Source organism: Taudactylus pleione, unplaced genomic scaffold, assembly GCF_031769625.1.
Source record: "Taudactylus pleione unplaced genomic scaffold, aTauple2 ptg000762l, whole genome shotgun sequence".
NCBI classification, from domain to species: Eukaryota; Metazoa; Chordata; class Amphibia; order Anura; family Myobatrachidae; genus Taudactylus; species Taudactylus pleione.
Window position 1 is genome coordinate 4,424,469 of NW_028285164.1, and position 25,566 is coordinate 4,450,034.

The 25,566-nt window shown below is 45.8% G+C and overlaps 1 protein-coding gene across 1 annotated transcript in view; it reads right to left on the reverse strand.

Moving 5' to 3' along the window:
- Positions 1-20,449, reverse strand: part of LOC148476932 (uncharacterized) — a 181,822-nt gene extending 161,373 nt beyond the window's left edge. The window contains exon 1 of the mRNA XM_088457527.1: positions 20,164-20,449. Within this exon, the coding sequence (XP_088313653.1) occupies positions 20,164-20,449 (286 nt within the window). The remainder of the gene's footprint in view (positions 1-20,163) is intronic.
- Between the last annotated feature and the right edge of the window lie 5,117 nt (positions 20,450-25,566).

A 25,566-nucleotide genomic window follows, 5' to 3' on the forward strand; every position in this document is an offset into this window, starting at 1 on the left:
AGCATACTGGGGTACAGAGCGTACTGGGGTGCAGAGCGTACTGGGGTGCAGAGGGTACTGGGGTGCAGAGCGTACTGGGGTGCAGAGGGTACTGGGGTGCAGAGGGTACCGGGGTACAGAGCGTACTGGGGTGCAGTGTGCAGAACAGTACAAACAAATTATACCATTTGTTTTACTTATTTAACTTTATTTTGTATTAGTCTCTCTGGATAGCTACAGTACTTAAATCAGCAGAGCGCAGCATACAGCATTATGCCTTGAGAACAGCCACTTGTATTAGTCACTCTGACACAGCACATGTACAGTACATCCAAAAAGTGAGCACCTGCAATCCTTTTTATCAACATATCTATCTATAGGTGGACTTATACTATGGCCGGATAGAGGTGGACTTATACTATAGCACTGCTGTCATACCCCGTTATGTATTAGCACAGCCACTTCAATAGAGCGCAGCAGTGTGCCTGGACGGGAGTGAAATGGTGCAGAGTCACCACCGTGGACCCCTTATATATCGAATCCAAAACTTGCCAAAATCCGACCCCAGGGGGGAACACCTGTGCTGCGGCTCTGATAGACACGGATCCCGGAAGTTCAGAGCAGCTTGGATTCCGAGGAATTATAGTGTGTAATTTGATTATGAAAGCTACCTACCACAAGCTGATTCATATGTGTTCATTTTATATATATACAGTATCTGCTTTTTCTATTTTATATCGTGATTAGTTTGATGTACGTATAACCTCACTCCTGGGAGTTTTATAAAGTGTTGATTGCTGATTATATAGTATTTTAATTTTAATAAATAAATATTTGATATATTAGGGCATATGTATCAAAGCTCGATGGGAGATAAATTTGTGAAATATATATCACCAACCAATCAGCTCCAAATGATCATTTCTTAAACACAGCCTGCAAAATGTAAGTTAGAAGCGGATTGGTTGGTGATATATATCTCACAATTTGATCTCACATCAAGCTTTGATACATAGGCCCCATTATACCTTGCTGTGAGAGAGAAGCACCACCTACTATTTCTGTCTTTTTCTATAACACATATTATGCACTTTGTATAGAATATTAACGTATACAATGGGCCCGATTCAAAGATGTACACAATGCCGTCATTTATGCATTGAGCGATTATCGTCCGACTGTGCATGCATCATGGTCTCACTGCGCAGGTGCCAGGGTACGGTAACGATGGCGCTCATCACAGTGAGAATTTCTTTGCAAAGTGATTGACAGTCAGAAACCAGTTGGCGGCAGTTAGAGGGAGTGGCAACAAAAACGCAGGAGTGTTGAAACCGATTTGATGCCGTATGCAGAAAACACAGCGCCAGTGTCTCAGTTCTCATGGTCATTCTGCACTACCATAGGGCATGTTTGTGTGCACTTACTTGGATCTACGATGTCGCGGATGGGCATCTCAGTACATTTCCAGGTGACTGCCTGCATTAGCATATTTTCGCACATACGCTGCTAATGACTGGAATGCATTAGCATACATATCTAAACAGGATGAAGACAAGTGACCGGCGGCCACCGGTCACAATCCCAACAGCTGAATGAAGGCTAGGGATTTATGGTAGGCGTCAAAATACCGACACCTATCATAATCCCGACGGGCGAGGCCAAGGCCCCCATCCAGAATAAATGTAAGTACGGGGTGCCCTTAGCGTTAACCACGGGGGGAGGGTTAGGTAGTCTAGTGGGGTTAGGGTTAGGTTTTGGAGGGGGAGATTAGGGTTAGGCATAACCTCAGGGAGAGGTTGGGCTTAGGCCCTACCTCGGGAGGGTTAGATTTAGGGAGCGGTAAGGGGGGGTTAACCAGGGGTAGGTTAGGGTTAGGTTTCGGCACTAGGGTTAGGTTAGGGTTAGGCACCACAAAGGGATGGTTAGGGTTACGGGTCAGGAGAGGGGAGGTTATGGTACTTATTTGCCCCTGTCGGGATCTTGATCCTAGCAGGCATTAGCTGTCGGGATTTGAACCAGCGGCTAAACAGCCACCAGAATTTCAATCCCATTTCATCTGAATAAAGCCAAATATCAAATATTCCTAAACTGAATATTAGTTATACAATCAAAATACATAGACAGACAGACATACAGATGTAAATATCATTATATTATTATTAATCCTAATCATAGACCTGGGGTCACATACTTTCAGATTTGTGTTCTGCAGGGTAATTGCTACAGACACTGGCTGATAAGTGTTATGCTGCCCATCCACTAAGCGATTATACCTAGCGATTGAGCGATAACGACCGCCGTTATCGCTGGAATCGCTTGATAATTGCCCGCAAATCGGGCAGTAAAATGTTAAAAACGACCAGCGATGCGCGCACCCGCTGGTCGTTTTTAGCATCAATCATCACCTGAACATGATGGTCAACTGATGACCGCCGTCAGGTTGCCATGTTGATTAATCTGCATGCACACAACATCTGAACGTTCAGTGTATGCACTTCACCCCACGGGAGATGACGGCATCGTAATCGTGCCATCGTTCCCGCATCTAGTAGTGGATGGGCAACATTAGTATCACAGTGTTGTTTCTGAGTCAGAAATCATTGCCATGTACTAGCCAGAATTACTGCACCTATTGTAACCATTCATTTATTTCCTTATTCAATCTGTACCCACCTTTCCAGTGTTTATACTGATGACCGATGGCGTCACTCACACCGGCTGCTGGTTCCTGGAACCGCTCTAGAGGAAAGCAAAACATAAATAAGCAAAACTGCTCTGCTACAGAAACTGCAAGGTAAATGTTGGTATTACATTGTTCTAATATTTGTGTGGTCACTAATAGCTATAATTACAGCACCTATAGTAACCATTCATTGATTGCCTGATTCCATCTGTACCCACCTTTCCTGCATCTATACTGATGACCGATGGCATCGCTCACACCGGCTTCTGGTCTCTGGAGGTCTTTGGCTTCTGGTCTCTGGAGGTCTTTGGCTTCTGGTCTCTGGAGGTCTTTGGCTTCTGGTCTCTGGAGGTCTTTGGCTTCTGGTCTCTGGAGGTCTTGCACTAGAGGATAGCAAAACATAAATAAAAAAACGTTGTCTGCTATGGTCAGAAAGAGTGGTGCTTTGTTACATCCATTAAATCATAATTAACATAATCTAAAAAGCATTTAAACAGCTGCAGTTCATGTATGAAAGGGTCACTGCTAAGGGGTGGTGGGAACTAAAGAAAACAACAGTGATTCTCACAGACCTCACTCCACATTGTGATATGACTGATACCACAAGGGGTTACTCTGGGACTCATCTGACAGAATGCACCAACCCAGTTCTCTCACATCCACACACATTTAGGGGAGAGATATATCAAACCTTCCAAAGAAGTCAAGTGGAGGTGTTACCCATAGCAACCAACCAGATTCTACCTACCATTTATTGGGTACATTCTATAAATAATATCTTTCATTTGATTAGTTGCTATGGAAACACCCCCCATTCTTATCTTTGTAAGATTTTATACATCTCTCCGTAAATCTCTGCTACTACTGTAAGGTTCTGGTTTTGTTGTGGACCCGTGGTGGTATCAGGAGCAGACACTGAAGCAGATTTAAAGGTAAATGTGGAACTTTTAATGAGTAGCTTAACAGACATGGGAATGGCAAGAAATAGTCCAGGTATAACACTAAAGTGCACTTGATAACTGTAGTGGAGTAAATAGGAGAATGTCCAGAAAGTGACAGGCAGGAACAGTCCAGTATGCAGGTATGGTGGGCTGTAACAAAATGCAGGCAGAGGTAACAAAGTCCAGCTGGGAGTAAATGGAGGTAAGGTGCAGGGAAACAGCAGGTTCAGGTTCTCAGGCAGGGGAAAAGGTAAATGGTGCAGGGTAAGTCTAGCTGACACAGGTGCTCCGGCATCAGGGGAGGTAATTGGAGGAGGCAGGGGAATCCAGCAGGGTTGGAGCAGGTCAGGTGAAGCAGGCTTAGGCAATGAAACCAATAGACAGGTGAAAGCACAGGAACTCACTCTCTCAGCTCTCACTGAGAAACACGCAATGCAAGGGAGCTCTGAACTCCCTTAAATCCCCAGTGCTCAGCCGTGACTGGTCAAAGAGGAGCATGTGCCACAACAGGATAGGGCAACTAGGTCACCTGACCAGAGACAAGATGGCGGCGCCCATGCCAGAACGGAACGGAAGCACCACCAGGCCTAACCAGACCAGAGTGACAGTATGCCCACACGGAACCACGCACAGCCAATGCTCCCCACCAGGCACCAGCGCCACCACCAGACGCGCCTCACCATAGCGTCCTCACAGGTATTACCCGTCGACTACCATGCCGAGAAACCCTGGTCGTGACAACCACCTTTTGTATTAGGTCACTAGGACCCTAAATCTCTCTATCACCTATTGTATTATGTCACTAGGACCCTAACTCTCTGCTATCATCTATTGTTTTATGTCACTAGGACCCTAACTCTCTGCTATCATCTATTGTATTATGTCAGTAGGACCCTAACTCTCTGCTATCACCTATTGTATTAGGTCACTAGGACCCTAAATCTCTGCTTTCACCTATTGTATTATGTCACTAGGACCCTAAATCTCTGCTTTCACCTATTGTATTATGTCACTATGACCCTAAATCTCTGCTATCACCTACTGTATTAGGTCACTAGGACCCTAACTCTCTGCTATCACCTATTGTATTAGGTCACTAGGACACTAACTCTCTGCTATCACCTATTGTATTAGGTCACTAGGACCCTAACTCTCTGCTATCACCTATTGTATTAGGTCACTAGGACCCTAACTCTCTGCTATCACCTATTGTATTAGGTCACTAGGACCCTAACTCTCTGCTGTCACTTATTGTATTAGGTCACTAGGACCCTAACTCTCTGCTATCACCTATTGTATTATGTCACTAGGACCCTAACTCTCTGCTATCACCTATTGTATTATGTCAGTAGGACCCTAACTCTCTGCTATCACCTATTATATTAGGTATTATTGGTAATGCCTACCTGCGCTCTAACTTATACAGTGGGGGATGTGTATTCATTCAGCAGCGGTACCTATAAGGTAACCCAAACCTTGTAGTCAATAATGGTAAATGAAGGAGGGTACTGCGCTCGAATGAAGGGATATTTAGTGAGTGTTCCCAAAGAAGAGAGGTTGACAATCTGTCTGTATGAGACAATTTATTAGGAGTCACACTGCTCCTTTGTTAAAACAATGGATATATGTCCATAGGTATATATATATTAAGGATACATTTTGTGGATGGATGTCTGTAACGTTGGTGGTTACCACTAACTGGTCTGACTGTCCCAACCTTAGGGTGATTACTTAGATAATTGCAGTGTTTCAGTATATAACATGCAGTGTGGTACGTGCTGTTTGCTCAAAAAAAGGGTGAATCTGGCTTCAAAAGTATTAAGTTCTCTACGCAAGGTATGTAAGCAGTGTCTGGTGGGGCGGCGTCCCGTGTCCCCCAGGTGCACTTACTTACCCTCTACGTCCTTGTTGTACACCTCCAGGTGTACTTGATCTCTTCCGCTGTGTCCTCCTGGTCTCCGATGTTCCGCACTGGTGTCGTGCAGTACACACTGTGCCCTGTGAGACTTCCGGGTGTCACGTGTCGCGTGATCTTACGGCACCCAGGCTCAGCGGGGGTATCAGCGGCTCCACTCGCTCCGTCGCGAGGAGACTTCGGATTCCTTATTAGGTGTCTGGCGGTCTCTATGTTAGATAAGGGGTCTGTGGATATGAAACTCCGACGCGTATCGGCCTTCCGGGCCTTTCTCAAGGAGTGAAGTTGTGCGCCATCTTGTGTGTGGTGTCCCTATATATAGGGAAATCCTGATGGGCGCCATCTTGGTTGTGGTGTATGTACTTCCTTATGTCTCTTATATCCAGTGGCCATCTTTGTTAAGGGAACCTGGTTAGTGGTGATCCCTTAGATATCTTATATATAAAAGAAAAAAAAGGGGGATTGTGTTGCTCGGCAGCCATCTTGATTAAGGGAGAAACAAGATAAACAAGTTACTGTGTATTCTGCTTATTGTGTGCTGCATATTCCGCTAGATCTATTCCTGTTTGGATCTCATATCTATCGGAATAGTAATACTCGACGGCCATCTTGGTTATGGGAAAGAAAAGTTATATGACATATGTAATCTACCTATTCTTTAACAATCACTGCTTTGATCTCATTGTCTACATTTAATCCAATTATATTAGGTCAATTGGACTCTAAGGGTGGGATGTACTAAGGTTGCGGTGACCATTCCGCCTGTGACCTCAACCTTACTAATCGCATATGTACTAACATATGAGATTAGTATCGCAAAGGACAGCTCTTGCAATAAGTGCTTCCCTTTGCGAAGCAGCCAACACCGGGTGAGGGGGTATCCGTGGGTCCTGCCCCCTCAGAGCCCCAGGAACTTCCTAGCGGTGACCTGTGCAGGAAGTCCATGGCTCCTCCTCCTGCCTACACCCGGAAGAAGTTTAGGAGGAGGAGGCGGAGGACCCAGGAGGTGTGTGGGCCGGTGACCAGGAAACTCAGGTGAGTGAGGGCCGATGCTGGGCAACTGTGGGGCGCCAGCAAAGCACCAGGTGCGGGATGCAGTAAGAAGCCCATAGGTTTCTATAGGGTAACGCCAGGTTTTTCTGCCCCGATAAGAGGGTGGCTGGAACTTAGTACATATGGAAATGCAGTAAATCCCCCGAAAACAGTTTTTTTTTACCGCATTTTTCCATCCCGCTCTAAATCTCTACCACCAATGTACACTACTCTCTGTTAGTCAAACGGTTAACAATTCACACGCTAGCAGTCAAGAGTTACCACAGCACAGCAATGTCTCCCTTATAGATTTGCTAAATTAACAAACATATAAAATTTTGGATTAATATCTAAACATACAGGGCCTGATTCTGCGTGGGACGTATCCGCAGGCACAGAGAGATCTTGCAGATATCAGCATTATGCGCATATGCAAAAGAAAGAAAGTGGGGACTGTGCGGTCTAGTTACTAAGCCTTGGATAGAGATAAAGTGAACTGAGATAAAGTACCAACCAACCAGCTCCTAACGATCATTTTTCAAAGACAGCCTGTGACATGGCAGTTAGGAGCTGATTGGCTGGTACTTCTCCGTTCCCTTTATCTCCATCCATAGACACCTGTGTTTACACAGGATCAGACTTACACTAAATGACGGAGAGCGTAACTGCCAATGGATTGATCTGTCTGCTGATGGAGCACACTTTCCATGATATGAGCGTTTCTGGGCGGTAACTGGGCGGCGACTGTGCGTTCGCAGGTAACAGCCCCATTCTGTGAGTGTCATGGGCATTTAATTCATCTTCCATGTGTGATGGCAGCAGGCAGATGCAGATAGGACATCTGTTTCTGATGTATGTTTTGCACTTAACATGGGTCTGGTGCACATCCAGACACTAATGATGATGGCTGTGGCTGCACATAGATACGCAGTGGGCGGGGCAGGATTCCACCATCAGTCACACATACATTCTGCACACCTCGGCAGATTCCCGTATTTGTATGAAAGTATGTATAGGCGTTCGGAAGAGTACTGTAGCTACAGAGGCACCGGATTGAGAATCAAGCCCACAGTGCTTTACATATAACAACAATTTATAACAATATAACAGACAAAATACAAGCAAAAAAAGAGTTAAATAATTAGAGATGTGCGGTTCGGATTTCCAGAGAGACAAATTCACCCAAACTTAGGGGTTCAGAGCTCGGATCCGAAAACTAAGCACAAATTAATCTTCCCAGCATCGGATCTCACGTGTTTTGGATTCCTTTAAAGTCCCTCCCTCGTGATCAGGCTCCATTTCACACTGGGGACCAGAGGGAGAGGGTGTGGGGACTGGGCTACAGCACTGTGAGGCAATAAATAACACCAATAGAAGGAATGAACAGGAGCGCTGTGTAAAATTAAAAAGCCTACTACAGGGATACTTAATAATAAAAAAAAATAATTAGCAAAACTGTGTAGAGGCGCTGTGACCTGTACTGCAGCACTGTGAGGTGCTATAACGCTGTGACCTGTACTGCAGCACTGTGAGGTGCTATAACGCTGTGGGAGGAGTGGACTGCAGCACAGTGAGGTACTATAACGCTGTGACCTGTTCTACAGCACTGTGAGGTGCTATAACGCTGTGGGAGGAGTGGACTGCAGCACTGTGAGGTGCTATAACGCTGTGGGAGGAGTGGACTGCAGGACTGTGAGGTGCTATAACGCTGTGGGAGTAGTGGACTGCAGCACTGTGAGGTACTATAACGCTGTGGGAGGAGTGGACTGCAGCACTGTGAGGTGCTATAACGCTGTGGGAGGAGTGTACTGCAGCACTGTGAGGTGCTATAACGCTGTGGGAGGAGTGGACTGCAGGACTGTGAGGTGCTATAACGCTGTGGGAGGAGTGGACTGCAGCACTGTGAGGTGCTATAACGCTGTGGGAGGAGTGGACTGCAGCACTGTGAGGTACTATAACGCTGTGGGAGGAGTGGACTTCAGCACTGTGAGGTGCTATAACGCTGTGGGAGGAGTGGACTGCAGCACTGTGAGGTGCTATAACACTGTGGGAGGAGTGGACTGCAGCACTGTGAGGTGCTATAACGCTGTGGGAGGAGTGGACTGCAGCACTGTGAGGTGCTACAACGCTGTGGGAGGAGTGGACTGCAGCACTGTGAGGTGCTACAACGCTGTGACCTGTGCTACAGCACTGTGAGGTGCTATAACGCTGTGGGAGGAGTGGACTGCAGCACTGTGTGGTGCTATAACGCTGTGGGAGGAGTGGACTGCAGGACTGTGAGGTGCTATAACGCTGTGGGAGGCGTGGACTGCAGCACTGTGAGGTACTATAATGCTGTGGGAGGAGTGGACTGCAGGACTGCGAGGTGCTATAACGCTGTGGGAGGAGTGGACTACAGCACTGTGAGGTACTATAACGCTGTGGGAGGAGTGGACTGCAGGACTGTGAGGTGCTATAACGCTGTGGGAGGAGTGGACTGCAGCACTGTGAGGTACTATAACGCTGTGGGAGGAGTGGACTTCAGCACTGTGAGGTGCTATAACGCTGTGGGAGGAGTGGACTGCAGCACTGTGAGGTGCTATAACACTGTGGGAGGAGTGGACTGCAGCACTGTGAGGTGCTATAACGCTGTGGGAGGAGTGGACTGCAGCACTGTGAGGTGCTACAACGCTATGGGAGGAGTGGACTGCAGCACTGTGAGTTGCTATAACGCTGTGGGAGGAGTGGACTGCATCACTGTGAGGTGCTATAAAACTGTGGGAGGAGTGGACTGCAGCACTGTGAGGTGCTATAACATTGTGGGAGGAGTGGACTGCATCACTGTGAGGTGCTATAAAACTGTGGGAGGAGTGGACTGCAGCACTGTGAGGTGCTATAACATTGTGGGAGGAGTGGACTGCATCACTGTGAGGTGCTATAACATTGTGGGAGGAGTGGACTGCATCACTGTGACCTGTACTGCAGCACTGTGAGGTGCTATAACGCTGTGGGAGGAGTGGACTGCAGCACTGTGAGGTGCTATAACGCTGTGGGAGGAGTGGACTGCAGCACTGTGAGGTGCTATAACGCTGTGGGAGGAGTGGACTGAAGCACTGTGAGGTGCTATAAAGCTGTGGGAGGAGTGGACTGCAGCACTGTGAGGTGCTATAACGCTGTGGGACGAGTGGACTGCAGCACTGTGAGGTGCTATAATGCTGTGGGAGGAGTGGACTGCAGCACAGTGAGGTGCTATAACGCTGTGGGACGAGTGGACTGCAGCACTGTGAGGTGCTATAACGCTGTGGGAGGAGTGGACTGCAGCACTGTGAGGTGCTATAACGCTGTGGGAGGAGTGGACTGCAGCACTGTGAGGTGCTATAACATTGTGGGAGGAGTGGACTGCATCACTGTGAGGTGCTATAAAACTGTGGGAGGAGTGGACTGCAGCACTGTGAGGTGCTATAACATTGTGGGAGGAGTGGACTGCATCACTGTGAGGTGCTATAACATTGTGGGAGGAGTGGACAGCATCACTGTGACCTGTACTGCAGCACTGTGAAGTGATATAACGCTGTGGGAGGAGTGGACTGCAGCACTGTGAGGTGCTTTAACGCTGTGGGAGGAATGGACTGCAGCACTGTGAGGTGCTATAACGCTGTGGGAGGAGTGGACTGCAGCACTGTGAGGCGCTATAACGCTGTGGGAGGAGTGGACAACAGCACTGTGAGGTGCTATAACGCTGTGGGAGGAGTGGACTGCAGCACTGTGAGGTGCTATAACGCTGTGGGAGGCGTGGACTGCAGCACTGTGATGTGCTATAACACTGTGGGAGGAGTGGACTGCAGCACTGTGAGGTGCTATAACGCTGTGGGAGGAGTGGACTGCAGCACTGTGAGGCGCTATAACACTGGTGGAGGCGTGGACTGCAGCACTGTGAGGCGCTATAACGCTGTGGGAGGAGTGGACTGCAGCACTGTGAGGCGCTATAACGCTGTGGGAGGGGTGGACTGCAGCACTGTGAGGCGCTATAATGCTGTGGGAGGAGTGGACTGCAGCACTGTGAGGTGCTATAACGCTGTGGGAGGAGTGGACTATAGCACTGTGAGGTGCTATAACGCTGTGGGAGGCGTGGACTGCAGCACTGTGAGGTGTTATAACGCTGTGGGAGGAGTGGACTGCAGCACTGTGAGGTGCTGTAACGCTGTGGGAGGAGTGGACTGCAGCACTGTGAGGTGCTATAATGCTGTGGGAGGAGTGGACTGCAGCACTGTGAGGCGCTATAACGCTGTGGGAGGAGTGGAATGCAGGACTCTGAGGCGCTATAATGCTGTGGGAGGAGAGGACTGCAGCACTGTGAGGCGCTATAACACTGTGGGAGGCGTGGACTGCAGCACTGTGAGGCGCTATAACGCTGTGGGAGGAGTGGACTGCAGCACTGTGAGGCGCTATAACACTGTGGGAGGCGTGGACTGCAGCACTGTGAGGCGCTATAATGCTGTGGGAGGAGTGGACTGCAGCACTGTGAGGTGCTATAACGCTGTGGGAGGAGTGGACTGCAGCACTGTGAGGCGCTATAACGCTGTGGGAGGAGTGGACAACAGCACTGTGAGGTGCTATAACGCTGTGGGAGGCGTGGACTGCAGCACTGTGAGGTGCTATAACACTGTGGGAGGAGTGGACTGCAGCACTGTGAGGTGCTATAACGCTGTGGGAGGAGTGGACTGCAGCACTGTGAGGCGCTATAACACTGGGGGAGGCGTGGACTGCAGCACTGTGAGGCACTATAACGCTGTGGGAGGAGTGGACTGCAGCACCGTGAGGTGCTATAACGCTGTGGGAGGAGTGGACTGCATCACCGTGAGGCGCTTTAACGCTGTGGGAGGAGTGGACTGCAGCACTGTGAGGTGCTATAACGCTGTGGGAGGGGTGGACTGCAGCACTGTGAGGCGCTATAACGCTGTGGGAGGAGTGGACTGCAGCACTGTGAGGTGCTATAACGCTGTGGGAGGAGTGGACTGCAGCACTGTGAGGTGCTATAACGCTGTGGGAGGCGTGGACTGCAGCACTGTGAGGTGTTATAACGCTGTGGGAGGAGTGGACTGCAGCACTGTGAGGTGCTATAACGCTGTGGGAGGAGTGGACTGCAGCACTCTGAGGTGCTATAATGCTGTGGGAGGAGTGGACTGCAGCACTGTGTTGCGCTATAACGCTGTGGGAGGAGTGGAATGCAGGACTCTGAGGCGCTATAATGCTGTGGGAGGAGTGGACTGCAGCACTGTGAGGTGCTATAATGCTGTGGGAGGAGTGGACTGCAGCACTGTGTTGCGCTATAACGCTGTGGGAGGAGTGGACTGCAGCACTGTGAGGTGCTATAATGCTGTGGGAGGAGTGGACTGCAGCACTGTGAGGTGCTATAACACTGTGGGAGGTGTGGACTGCAGCACTGTGAGGCGCTATAACGCTGTGGGAGGAGTGGACTGCAGCACTGTGAGTGTGTTTACTAAAATAACAAAAGCCTACTGGGATAAAATATTAGGGACACTGTGATAAAAAAAGGGGCACTATAGAGGCACTGTATGCTGCTGCAGCAATCTCAGGCACAAAAAATTCCATAGGAGTGGACTACAGCACGCTGTTACTTGCAAAACCAACTGGGGCACTTTTTAATAAAACAAATGATTATAATGCCATGAGGTGCTGTGAGGTAGTGTGTTGTGTGTCCAGTCATTATTAAAAAAAAAATTATATAAATTTTGTGTGTTTAAAAAATATAACATCATTATTAGGGTGCCATCCGGCTTATACTAGCGGTGTTGTGAGGTGGTCTGTTGTGTGTTCAGTCACTGTTAAAAATGTTTAATATAAAACTTGTGATGAAAAAATATCATGTCATTATAAGGGTGCCACACGGTTTATACTACCGTTGCTGTGAATTGATATTGATCAGTCATTAGAAGAGCTGGAGAAGCAACCCACTACTATTGCTGTGGCTGCTGCCAGTAGTCATGATAGTACTCTAGATTTACTAAAGGTAGTCCAGGGTAAAGAAAGTTGAATAAAGGACACCTAAAATCTAAACAATATTTCACAATTTTAAAGAAAAAAACATCACCACTAACAATAAATGGAAATTTACTGCCGAAAAACTTAATTGTCAACATTCCCTACACCAAATGCAGTGGTAAGGAATGTACAGACCATGGCCTTCCTTTGTAAGTGGTGGTCCTGCTAGTGATGTTTCTTGCACTAGAATGCCAATTGCAGTAGCCAGCAAAAACCTCTAGTCAGGCATCTCGATGCAACACCTTCTCAGTCTAAAGGATATATTTACTAAAGTGAGGGTTTTTGTAAGTGGAGTTGTTGCCCATAGCAACCAAACAGATTCTGGATATTATCTTGTAGATGGTGCTAGATAAATGATGAGTAATATCTGATTGGTTGCTATGGGCAACAACTCCACTTACAAAAACCCTCACTTTAGTAAATATATCCCTAAGTCTACATCTGCCACCTTTTTAGAAAATACAAATCAGTTTACCAAAACAAAACTAAGGCTGAAGAAGGCTGTGTGTTCACAAACTTTACAAATCCATGAGGAGATTTAAGTATGTCCAAGAGTCTGACATTGTACTTGTACAGTTGCCTCCTTCCACCATTTCCATACCCTCTGCAAATGAGATGAACAGCAATGAATGTCAATATGGGTGCTGTTTGTGTAAAAGTAAGTCAGCCACTAGTGGCACCAGCTCTTGCCCATGATAAGTAGAAGGCCATTGCCATGCCTGGCAATAAGACAAAAAAAGCCACCTCTGTTGTGTGGTATTATTTTTACCCAAATCCTTACAAGATTTGTCAAGCCATCTGTACCAAAGTAAGTAGAGGTAAGTAGCATCCTGAGGATGCTCCTGGCATTGCTGTAATTATCAGTGTTTGTAGCCCCACCCCCTCTGTGTGACATCATATGGAGGGGGCATGGCCTGACCTTAACCATCTCCTCCCTGTTACGTCATTTGCAGTGAGTTCATTCAAACACTTTGGGAAACTCTCCAAAATCCCATAAAGTAATGACAAGCAACAGCTAGTGTGAACTTGACATGGAACACTCTGATCAACTGAGGAGCATGAAAAACAGAAGAAAAAGTCCAGGAACACTCTTCTGGGCCGTAGCTCTTACAATGAATTAAGCATTAGAGATGCCCATTCCGAATTCGAGAATCCAGAATTTTTGCGACTTACTACTCCACTCCATGATGAGTCTGGACTTTGGGTGCCTTTGGAAGTGCATAATGAAACCTGTTGAGTATGAGTGGATTCAATAAAGAAATGTGGAAGGAATTAGGTATCTTCAGAAAGGGAGGCAGTTTGAGTTTGAATGAAACTGGATTAATAACATGCTCAATGGTGAATGGCCCAATGTAGAGGGGTGCAAACTCCATGGATGGTACTCTTAACTGCAGATTTCATGTAGAGAGCCAAACTCGATCACCTTCCTTGAGACTGGGAACTGTTCTTCTCTTCTAGTCAGCAAACTTCTTGTACTGCTCAGAAGCCTTCACAAGACCAAATCTTGGAGCAATGCTGCAAGATGTGGTCAGCAGCTTGTACTTGTGAGGCTGGAAGAGGCTGAAACTCAGACACTCGAGGGTGAAGACCATAGGTGGTATAAAAGGGTGTGAAATTCCACCCAAGGAAGCAGTTCAGTCCAATTTTCCTAAGAGGAGGAGACGTATAAATGAATCAAGACTCCAGATCTTGGTTGACTCTGCCATCTGACCATTAGACTGAGGGTGGCAGGCAGTGGAGAAATTGAGTTTAACTTGAAGCGAATAACTCAAAGAACACCAGAACTTGGAAACAAACTGCACTCCCCAGTCAGGTGTGATTTCCAGAGGTAGACCATGGAGTCTGAAGATTTCTTGTATAAATAATTGAGCCAACTTGGGAGCCAACGGAAGGCTTGTAAGGGGTATGAAATGAGCTATCTTGGTGAACCGGTCAACTACCATCCAGATTGTGTTGAATTTGTTTGAAGCCAGAAGGTCGGTGATGAAGTCCGTTGAGAGATGTGACCACGGTTGATGTGGAACAGAAAGAGGAAGTAAATGCCCAGCTGGAGACTATAGAGGTACTTTAGGCTGGGCGCACCTGTTACAAGAGTCAATAAAATCTAGGATGTCTTTTCTGAGAGAGGACCACCAGTAGGACCTAGAAATAAACTCAACGTTTTTTTGTATGCCTGCATGACCTGCAAAGCAGGAAGCATGAGCCCAATGTAGCAGTTTATTGTGTAATGCGTGTTTGACAAGGATTTTCCAAACAGGAGGGAAGGATTCTACTCCAACTGCAGAGAAAGCTACTGGATCAATGATGAAATGTTTCTCATCAGTGGATGTAGTCTCATTTTCTTGCTCCATGGAGCAAGATAGGGCATCATCCTTTCGGTTCTGGACCCCTGGGCGAAAACACAATTTGAAATTAAATCATGAGAAGAAAAGAGCCCATCTGGCTTACCTCGTATTTAGAAAATGGGCTGTCTTAAGATATAAGAGGTTTTTATGGTCTGTGAGAATGGAAATAGAATGCATAGCCCCTTCCAAAAGATAGTGCCACTCCTCTAATGCTAACTTAATAGTGAGAAGCTCTTGACCCCAATAGAGTAGTTGCTCTCATCCCGAGTTAATTTTCTGGAGTAAAACCCACAGGGGCACAGACCATCAGGAGCGTGGTGAGAGAGCACAGCACTGACTCCAAAGAAGCATCAATCTCCAAGATGACTGGCTGTGTGACATCAGGCTGACTAAGTACAGGAGTAGAAATTAACTTCTGTTTGATTTTTTTTTTAAATGCTTCCTTTGCTTCCTCTGACCAGTGAGATGGATTGGCACTTTTCTGAGTGAGAGCAGTAATAGGAGCAATGATTGTGGAAAAGTTCTTTATGATTTTGCGGTAGTAATTAGCAAACCCTATGAAGCTTTGAACAGTCCTGAGTGTATTGGGAAGTGGCCATTCCTGAGTTGCTTGGAGTTTCTCTGGGTCCATTGTAAGACCAGAACCTGAAATAATGTATCCCTGAAAGGGGATAGATGTGACCTCGGAGACACACTCTCCAGTTTGCAGTAGAGATGATTGGAATGGAGACGTGTCAGAACCTCCTTGACTTGCCAGCGATGTTCCTCCAGATTATTGGCGAATATGAGAATATCGTTAAGATAAACAACAACATGTTTGTACAATAGATAACAGAAGATCTAATTTACATAGTGCTGAAATTTGGGATGCGCAGGCTCGGATAGGTTCGAGTTTGCACGTGGAGTTCGGATTTTTCCCTCCAAAAAAACGGAACTCAGAAAGAGGCAAAACGTCATCTTGCTCGGACGAACATCATCATTCCTGGACTTTTGTCCAGGAATGATGATGTTCGTCTGAGCAAGATGACGTTTTGCCTCTTTCTGAGTTCCGTTTTTTTGGAGGGAAAAATCCGAACTCCACGTGCAAACTCGAACCTATCCGAGCCTGCACATCCCTAGCTGAAATACTGTGGGAGCATTACTGAGACCGAAGGGCATAAAAATGTACTCATAGTGACCGTCGTGGGTGTTAAATTCGGTCCTCCACTCGTCTCCTTTCCAAATGCGTATGAAATTATATGCTCCATGTAAATTCAATTTCATGAAGATGGTGGCTCCACTGACAGTCAAAAAGCTCTGTAATCACAGGGAGAGGAGACCAGTTTTTAATAGTGATGTCATTCGGTCCCCTATAGTCAATGCAGGGGTGCAGATCTCCATCCATTTTTTTGACAAAAAAGAAGCATGCATCAGCAGGAGAAGTAGAAGGGTGGATGAACCCTTTCTCCGAATTCTCTTCAATGTAGTCAGTCATGGCTTTTGTTTCTGGGAGAGATAGCGGTTATGTTCGCCCTCTGGGAGGAGATTTCCCAGGGATTAATTCAATTGGACAATACCATTCACAGTGAGGTGGAAGAATATCAGCACCAGCTTTGCTGAAGTCATCAGTAAATTCTTGGTAAGTGGAAGGAGTAGTATCCAGATGAGACAGTACTGCAGAACATAATGGAAGCATTTTTTGGAGGCAAGAACCAAAACAGGTAGAACCCCAAGCAGTGATTTGTGAGGTTCACCAATCAATTTGAGTGTTATGTAGATGGAGCCAGGGCAAGCCCAGAACTATGGAATGCGAGGCCCTGGGTATAACAAGAAAGCTTAAAAGTTTGGAATGCAAAGCACTAATCAAGACTTGTAGTGGTCGTGTTTGAAGGGTAACAGTACTCCCTTGATTTGCATAGGCTCCTCGAGGTTTAAGATGGAGGAATCTCCCTCTCTCAATAGCACGTTCTTTAAAACGTAAGTCCACCTTGGTACACAAGGAAACCAAATTCTCTAGCTTGTCCAGGAGATCACGGGTAAAAAGAAAATCTTTAATTTTGTTGGATAAGCCATTCCAAAAGGCTGCATAGAAGGCTCCATTATTCCAAGAAAGTTCTGATCACTGGCATCACTAGGGGGGTGCAGTGGGAGGGGACCGCACTGGTTGACATCATCTGAGAGGGTGACACCAAAATAGCAGCTATTTTGGTGTCACCACTTCAGATGGTGTCACCGTTTATCAGACTTCATCAGACTTCCAGTGTCGGTATACAGCCGTCGGGATATCATACCCAACCCACACACATTTATAGCTACACCTACACTGACTTTCAGAACATTTTAAGTAAGGGATTTGAACACTAATCCTCTTAGACCAAATTCATTTCAGGGAAAGCAAACCGCACATCTCTAATATTCATATATTTAACTTAAGCACTACAGTATTAGTAAAAGTGTGATTTGTGAGCACCTTAGTAATGTAATTCCTGATACTTAAACCCACAGCCACACACATTGCAGTCAGACACCTATCACATGGAGCTATTTGCCCCTGCACAGAAATCCTGGCTACTTGTTGTTATCAGTTTCAAATAATTGCAGCTACTGTATGTAGATCTATGTAACATGTAGATGATGGACATTGGATATGTGACTGCGCACTACATAGATCTGCTTACCTGCAGCGGTTTTATACTGACCATTACATTCAGCTTTATATAGTTAGAATTACCAGGCTTCCTATGACCTAGTAATGGTTATTGTATGTCCAGGGGGGGAGGGGACATTCCTGTGATTATTAACGACTGTCGATATGTGAAAAAATGATCAGCTATATAGAATAGTTTTATGATCATTTTCTAATATGTACTGAGGCCCTGAATCAGGGCTGTCCTTCTTGTTTTTCAGAGGGGCCTCCTGGCCGCTCGCATAGCTGTGGGCTTGCGACGAGACCCATGTGGTAGGGTCTGGTTGCCGCAAGCCCCAGAGTGCTTTCGGCTCTAACAGAGTCGAAAGCACTCCCACTGACATCACTCGTGATGTCAGTGGGGCTGGCCCCAGACGGTAGGCGTTCCCATGGGAACACCTCCGTCTGGGCAGCCACGCCCTCGGCCCTCCCACCAAAGGGGGCGTGCTGTCACTCAACATCGACAGCACTCCCCCTTTGGTACAAGACCCGGAGAGACAGATTGCCCATCGCTATCCGGGTCTCGCGCATGCGCACGATGGAACCGGCTCCGTTGTGCGCATGCGCACTGGGCCACCATTGACCCACTTGCGAGTGCAAAGCACTCGCGAGCGGGTCTGAATCAGGCCCTGAGGCTGTAGAGAAAAGTGATTTTCATTATGGTAATTACTTTAATACATGTTGCATATAGATAGAAATGTCAAAGTACTATAGATCTAGCAGATTTGTCACTTATCACCTAATAATACATCCCCCCAGTGGCATCACTGCCAACTAATACATCCCCTCAGGGGTGTGGGCCGCGGTGGGTGACACCATCTGAGGTCGTGACACCAATATAGTGTCACCCCCTTGGATGGTGTCACCGAGCAGCACTGATAGCAGTGATGGGTGTCCGGAAAGTGCTGGGCAAGCCCCCCAGTGTGAGGAGAATGGGGGGCATGACCTAAAATATCAGCAGGGGGTGTGGCTTTTCCAAAATTAGGTCATGCCTTTTTCACAAGCACTTGTCTTTGGCACACACAAGGAGACCATAAAAGGGGGGGGCGAAATGCTGAGTAGTAGAAATAATGGGCGACACCAAACCACTATAACAAATAAAACTACTAAAGAACCGTGATATCCTCATATTTCTAGATAATGATGTTATGGTTAAGCTGGGTACACACTGGAACAATTGCAGGCCGTTTTGTACCAACAAATCGCTTGCATGGGTCAGTGTGTACAGCCAGAGGCGTATCTCCCTATTGGCCTGGATGGTCCTTGCCAGGGGCGCCGGCCGAGGGGGGGCACTATTTCAGCCCAACATCACTAGCACATGGTCTCCTGTCTCCGCTGCTCTTAGCAGTGTCCTGCAGTCAGCTGAGGCAAAGATCCCTGGTCTTCTTCTGTCACCTCTGCTCTTACCAGTGTTCTCCATTGATTGTTACTATGTATTAGCCTTCTTATATGTCCCTTTCTATCAGAAACATTTAAAATTAGGGAGAGCCCATTTTTTTTATTTTTATCCCTAATATATTTCATCCCCCACAATACCCAACACATACCAATCACCAATCACTAATTCTAATATGTCAACTGTGCATGAAAAGAGTGCAAGCACCACATAAATCACAAGGCTCTATTCGCAAGGTAATTTGCATATATGCAAATTATCTTGCCCACAATGCTTCTTGTTTGTTATTGTTGCCATCTTTTCTTGTGTGGTTCACATATAGAAATTAATAAACAGTGCTTTTCATGATGATGTTTGTCCATGCAAGATGACGTTTTGCCTCGTTCTGAGTTCCGTTTTTTTGGAGGGAAAAATCCGAACTCGGCGTGCAAACTCGAACCTATCCGAGCCTGCACATCCCTAATAAATATATATATATATATATATATATATATATATTTTGTCTCCCTATTTCTACAGGCATGTAAATTGAACTACCCCCAGTGTAAGTGTAATAAACTTCTCTTTTCCTCTTTTATTGGGGACTGGCTATGATCTTTATAGGTGGTGGCAGCAGCTAACCCTGTGTTGGGAATAAGACATGATCCATATGGACTGTCTTCTTTGTTATGTGGGAAAATATAAAAGATCTATCATCCCAGTAGATTAATGGTGGAGCGTAGGTATCAGTTGCTAAAAAGTGTAATGCAGTATAGATAGCCCAATTTGAATATATGTAAATTATGTTGCACATAATGCATTTTGTTTGTTTTTGATTCAATGTTTTTAAGCTTTTCCTGTGTTTTTTTGCATAAATAAATTTATATATAGTGGTTTGCAATGGAGTAAGTTCTATAAAAGAAATATATATATATTACAAAGAGAATTAAAATTATACTCTCCCTATTTCTTCACATGTGTGAATTAAACTACCCCCAGTGTGTGTGATTTTTTTTTTTTTTTTAGTAGATGCAGTCATTGGAGGGGGGCGCTCGAACCCCTAGATACACCCCTGAATATTGATTATAATATTTGTTATCTCCAGGTCAGTCATGTATTTATTTCAGTTATCTCTTACCAGTAACATAATGATTCAGTCACATCCATCTATGTATTATACAATTACCCATCTGTAAGGCCTGCTGGAGATCCTCTCTGACTTTCCTCTCATGTATAGCTTCCAGTAGAGCCAGGGTCACCTCAGCACCATAGGAATCCCCATAGTGTCTCCTGATGAGATCAGCAACATCAATGCGATCTGCTCCCTCCAGCTGATCCTCTGTAATACTTATATATCCTTCTTTGTTCTTCCATCCACTCAGAATTTTTTTAAATCTCTTGAAAGTCTTCTTATCCAGCTGCGCCAGAGCATTCACTAGGGCATCACGTACCATCATCCCCGACTCTGCCATCATGGCATCAGTAACTGCTCAGCGATAGGGAACTTCTTGTGAGCCCAATCCAAGCTCCTCTCAGATGCACAATCTCCGCATGGCCTTCTGTGCACTGGTCTCTCAGTAATAGGAGGCTGTTTCACCTGAAAGAAATGCGTGTTATTGAGGTTTTGAGCAGTTGAATCAGGGCCTCTGTCTTAAGTGACTCAGGACTATGTAGTTCTAGCATAAAGCTCTTCAATAGGAGACGGGTGTGTGACATACACTAATTAATACATAGATAGAGTCGGAGGAAGTGACCACCTGTGCTGCAAAATATTTTATACAGATTTATTAAATTAAATAAAAGTAATTTACAATGCACCCTATTTTTATGGCTGTGCCTGTGTGTTCCGATCAGCGCAGGTCTCCCAGATTTGTGGGGTGGTAGAAATTACTGAGATGTGCACTGTGCATAGGTGTATTTGTCACAGCAACATCCATCCTAATACAGCTCAGGACCATTCAGTTACTGCTCAGTGCAGCCTCAGTTATGCCCTACATCAGTGATTCCCAACCTCGGTCCCCAAGGCACACTAGCAGTCCTGGTTTTATTGATATCCATGCCTGAGCACAGATGGTTAAATCAAAATAATTGAGGTACTAATTAAGTCACCTGTGCTCAAGTATGGGTATCCTTAATACCTGGACTGTTAGTGTGCCTTGAGGACTGTGGTTGGGAACCCCTGTCTTAAGCTGGCCACACACTAGACCAACTTTCATCCAACCATCCAACTAGTTGATCGGTTGGAATGAATATCTGGTAACGTATGGGAGTAAACAATGATCAGTTTTTTGTTCCTAAATGCCAGAAAACAGATGAAAATGACGTCAGACAAGTTTGTTAAATGTCTGATCTAAACAATTTGTTCAAACAGTTTTTGTCCATTTTCCGGCGTTTGGGAGCAAATTGCTGATTGTCATTTGCTTTCATACCTTACCAGGTTTTCATTCCAACCAATCAACTAGTTGACTGGTTGGATGTAAGTTGGTCTAGTGCAGTGATTCCCAACCTCGGTCCTCAAGGCACACTAACAGTCCTGGTTTTAGTGATATCCATGTTAAAGCACAGATGGTTAAATCAAAATAACTAAGGTACTAATTAAGTTAAGTCAAGTATGGTTGTCCTTAAAACCTGGACTGTTAGTGTGCCTTGAGGACCGTGGTTGGGAACCTCTGCTCTAAAATAACCCCTTCCACCAGGTCAGAATTCTCTGCTCCTGGACTTCACTCTGTATTGATTGCACCATGACAGGGGTGCAAGTGAAGTGGATTTTCCCTTTTTACAGACACAAAGATCACACTTTGTAAATATACAACACTATTTTATTATGGCTCAGTAATGCAACATGCATTAAAAGTTGCTATAAGTGTACTTTGCCAGGCTCAAACACAAAGACAAATTGTTACAATATACAAAGTATCAAGTAGCTTGGTACAGTAATTTCAAAAAGTAACTTCGATACAGTAGCAGGGAAATATTATCTATCGGGTCAACCCTTGTTTTAAAAAGGAAACTAATGTGCAACACAGCTGGCTGGAGGAAGGATTTAAGTAATTAAACCAGGAAGCAAAACTTCTTACTCTTGTAAAAGGCCAGGAATATGTCAGAACACAGTCACTATAAAACAGCTTCACCTTCTAGTGGTACGAGCACACACATGCAGAGATGGAACAAAGCAGACCTGACAAGTTGCTGTACACATATACAGTATTGCGTGCAGCCAGCCTTGGATGTTAGAGGTGCAGGTGAATGAGCGTTACTCCCAAGTGACAGTACAGAAACATCTGCTGTACAAAGCAGGCTGTAACAGGTTGGCACACATGTGTACAGTATTGTATGCAGCAAACTTTCTGCCCCCCTCAAAAAAAAGTTCAGGTAGGTGTTTGCTGTTTTCAAAATAAGGCCTATGGGTAATTTGTACAAGAGAGGGATCCTTTGGATCCCACCCCAACAGAAGCCACTGACGCATACACATCCTGAGGGCTACACATGTGCATTAGGCTGGTTGAGTCCACAACCTGGAAGCAAAGTGATAGCACAAGTTATCACTCTGCTTCCAGCTCTCCACCAGGAAGGGCGTGTATCAGATCCCATGTTCCAGAAAGAGTACTGTTAAATACAATTACATTATTTAAGATTCAGGATGTGATATACAGTATAGGCCACCTTAAACCTCAGCTAGACACGTGATAAATAGAGCAGAGGTTTAGTCATGAGAAAATATTTCCAGGGACAAAAAACATGTAACTTACAGATATGGAAACACATAAACTGAATACAAGTAAATGCAGCAGAAAATAAATTGTGTTACATGCTAAATGTATGATGTGAGGGAATACATACGATTGACCGGCTGTCGGGATGCTGGTGGTCAGAAGACCGAGAGCGGCATCCCGATGTTCAGAATTCTGACAGGGGCCGGTAAGTAGCCTAACACTCCCCGTCTACCCTCAACACTAACCCTCGCCTGGTGGTGCCTAAGCCTAACCTCCTACCAGTGGTACGTAACCCTAACCCCCCTTTCTTGCACCCTAAACCTAATCCTCCCTGGGTGGTCCCTAACCTCCCCCGATGGTGCCTAAACTTACCCCCCCTCCCCGCAGCCTAACCCTAACCCTCCCCGGTCAGTGTCTATCCCTAACCCACCCCGGGAGGTCCTTAAACCCAACCCCCCATTCCCAAGCTAACCCTTACCTGCATACTTACCACTGGGATGCCAATGTCAGTATCTTGATCTCTTTGGGATGGCGGTGTCAGGAATCCGGCAGGCCGCAACTAGGGGGGGCTAGAGGTGCACATGCACTGGGTGGGGATTGCGGGGGGGGTGAAAAAAGCTGACTGAAAAAAGCTGACTGAAAACAGCCATCCGAAAATGGCTGCCGCCAAAGAGGAGACAAATGCTAGAGGTCCTTACTGGACCTCTAGTGTCTGTCTCCTCCTTGGCGGCGGCCATTTTTGGATGGCCATTTTCAGCAGATACCATGCGGACTAGCCGTCCGCATGGACTCTGTTGAAAACGGCCATCCAAAAATGGCCGCCGCCAAGGAAGAGACAAATGCTAGAGGTCTTACTTGACCTCTAGTGTCTGTTAGCAGAGCACAGTGCTCACAGCGTTCCCTTAAGTGCCGGGAATGCTGGCGCTGCCGGGAGAAGATGCTGAAAGCTGCATCTTCTCCCGTGAAATCCCCTGGCAATGAGCATAAACCCCCCTGGAAACGAGCATAAACCCCCCTGGAAATGAGCATAAACCCCACTGGAAATGAGAATGTAACCCCTGGCAACGAGCATGGCACCTCTGGCAACGAGCATGGCACCCCTGGCAACGAGCATGGCACCCCTGGCAACGAGCATGAAACCCCCATGGCAATGAGTATGAAACCCCTGGCAACAAGCATGTAACCCCTGGCAACGAGCATAAACCCCCTGGCAACAAGCAGGTAATTTAAAGTAATTAGAAGCCTTACTGTGGGATATAAAATGGTGTCGGGCAAATATGTAAGTGGCACTTTGGTAATAGGCATTACAGTGTGTGGCATAATGTGTAATGGACATTATGGTGTGTGGAATAATGTAAGTCACTATACCAGGGACGTCTGAGTAGTGCACTGCCTTATGGAGGAACAAGGACAAAATCCAGGTACAGGAAGGGAGGGGGCGCAAAATTGCTGCCTTGCACTGGGTGACGGATATCCTAGTTTCGGCCCTGATTCCGGTGTCAGTATATTGATGTCTGGCATCCTGACTTCTTGGCTGCCTCCCTGATGTGAGACTATGGTCACTATAGCTACTGGATTTCATCTGAATGTATAAAAGGACCAGAGGCATATTACTCACCCATAGCAGGAATCAGAGTTTAGTTTTCCTATTTAGGAAGTAGAGTCCTGAAGTATTTGCAGAACACAATACACTGCAACAGTCACTCACACTGCAGAGTCCACCTTCCTTCACATTATGTTACTTCCTGGTCTATCCTGTGTCTGAGAACTGCAACAAAAACCTTCAGGCAATAACTGTACAGACTTGTGCAGGAAGCTGTAACTGAGAAATGAGGACGTGCAGCTAGAACTCAGGCCCTGCCCCAAATACACACCCAATAAACAGTAATATAAAAGGATCACACTCGTAATATAAAAGGATTACATTCTCTACCTACTTGTAACACACATACTGAAATAATCAGATATTGGCTGCGCAATAAAAGTGTTCTAGAATCTTAAAATACTTTAATCTTAGTAAAAACGCAAAAGATAAATACAGAAGGCAAAAAACATGACAAAAAAGAAACAAAGCAGCTGTCGCTGAACTAACAGTGTAAATTAAACTGACAACTTGCAGCCTCTATCAAGGAGCAATAACCAACCCTCTAAAACAAGAACACAATAAAAACACAGATAGAAGCGATAATTGTCAGCATATTTGACTTATTTATTTAATAAAAAATATATAAATATATAATAGTTGTATACCGGCCGGTAACATGCAAAGACAAAAGCATAAAAAAGCATAAAATGACACAAATGCAATACAGAAGTAAAAATTTTTAACCCTATAATATAATATGCATCTGAATATTTTGCGGTCTCTAATATTATTGTAGTTATAGTAGCAGCAATAGTTGTTAGTATAGCTGTAGAATTTTGATTCGGTAATAATGCTGGTATATCTATGGGTATTGCATTGGGCTTAGCAATAAAATAGCAGCATCTGTTAGTTTGTAACAATCATAAAGCCAATATGTAGCGATGTAGTAGTTAGTAGCGATATTTCTAACGGATCCCCACACAGCGTATAAAGGGCCTGATTCAGCACGGAACGCAACTGCAAAAGCATACGCAGATGGCCGATTGTTGCGTACTGCGCATGTTTATGCACCGCAATTCGCACGTGCAAAACCATACTACAAGTGCACTGCGATCACGTAGAGCACTGTAAGCCACTGCAGTGTGATTAACAGGCAGTGAGCATTTGGGGGTGGTGATGGGGGGTGGTCGGAGATACGCAGGCGTGCCTGACCGCTTGAACGCCGTTGCAAGGCTGTGCATAAATTAGCCACCGCGATGGCATACGCAGCTTGGGTACTTACTGTGTGCGA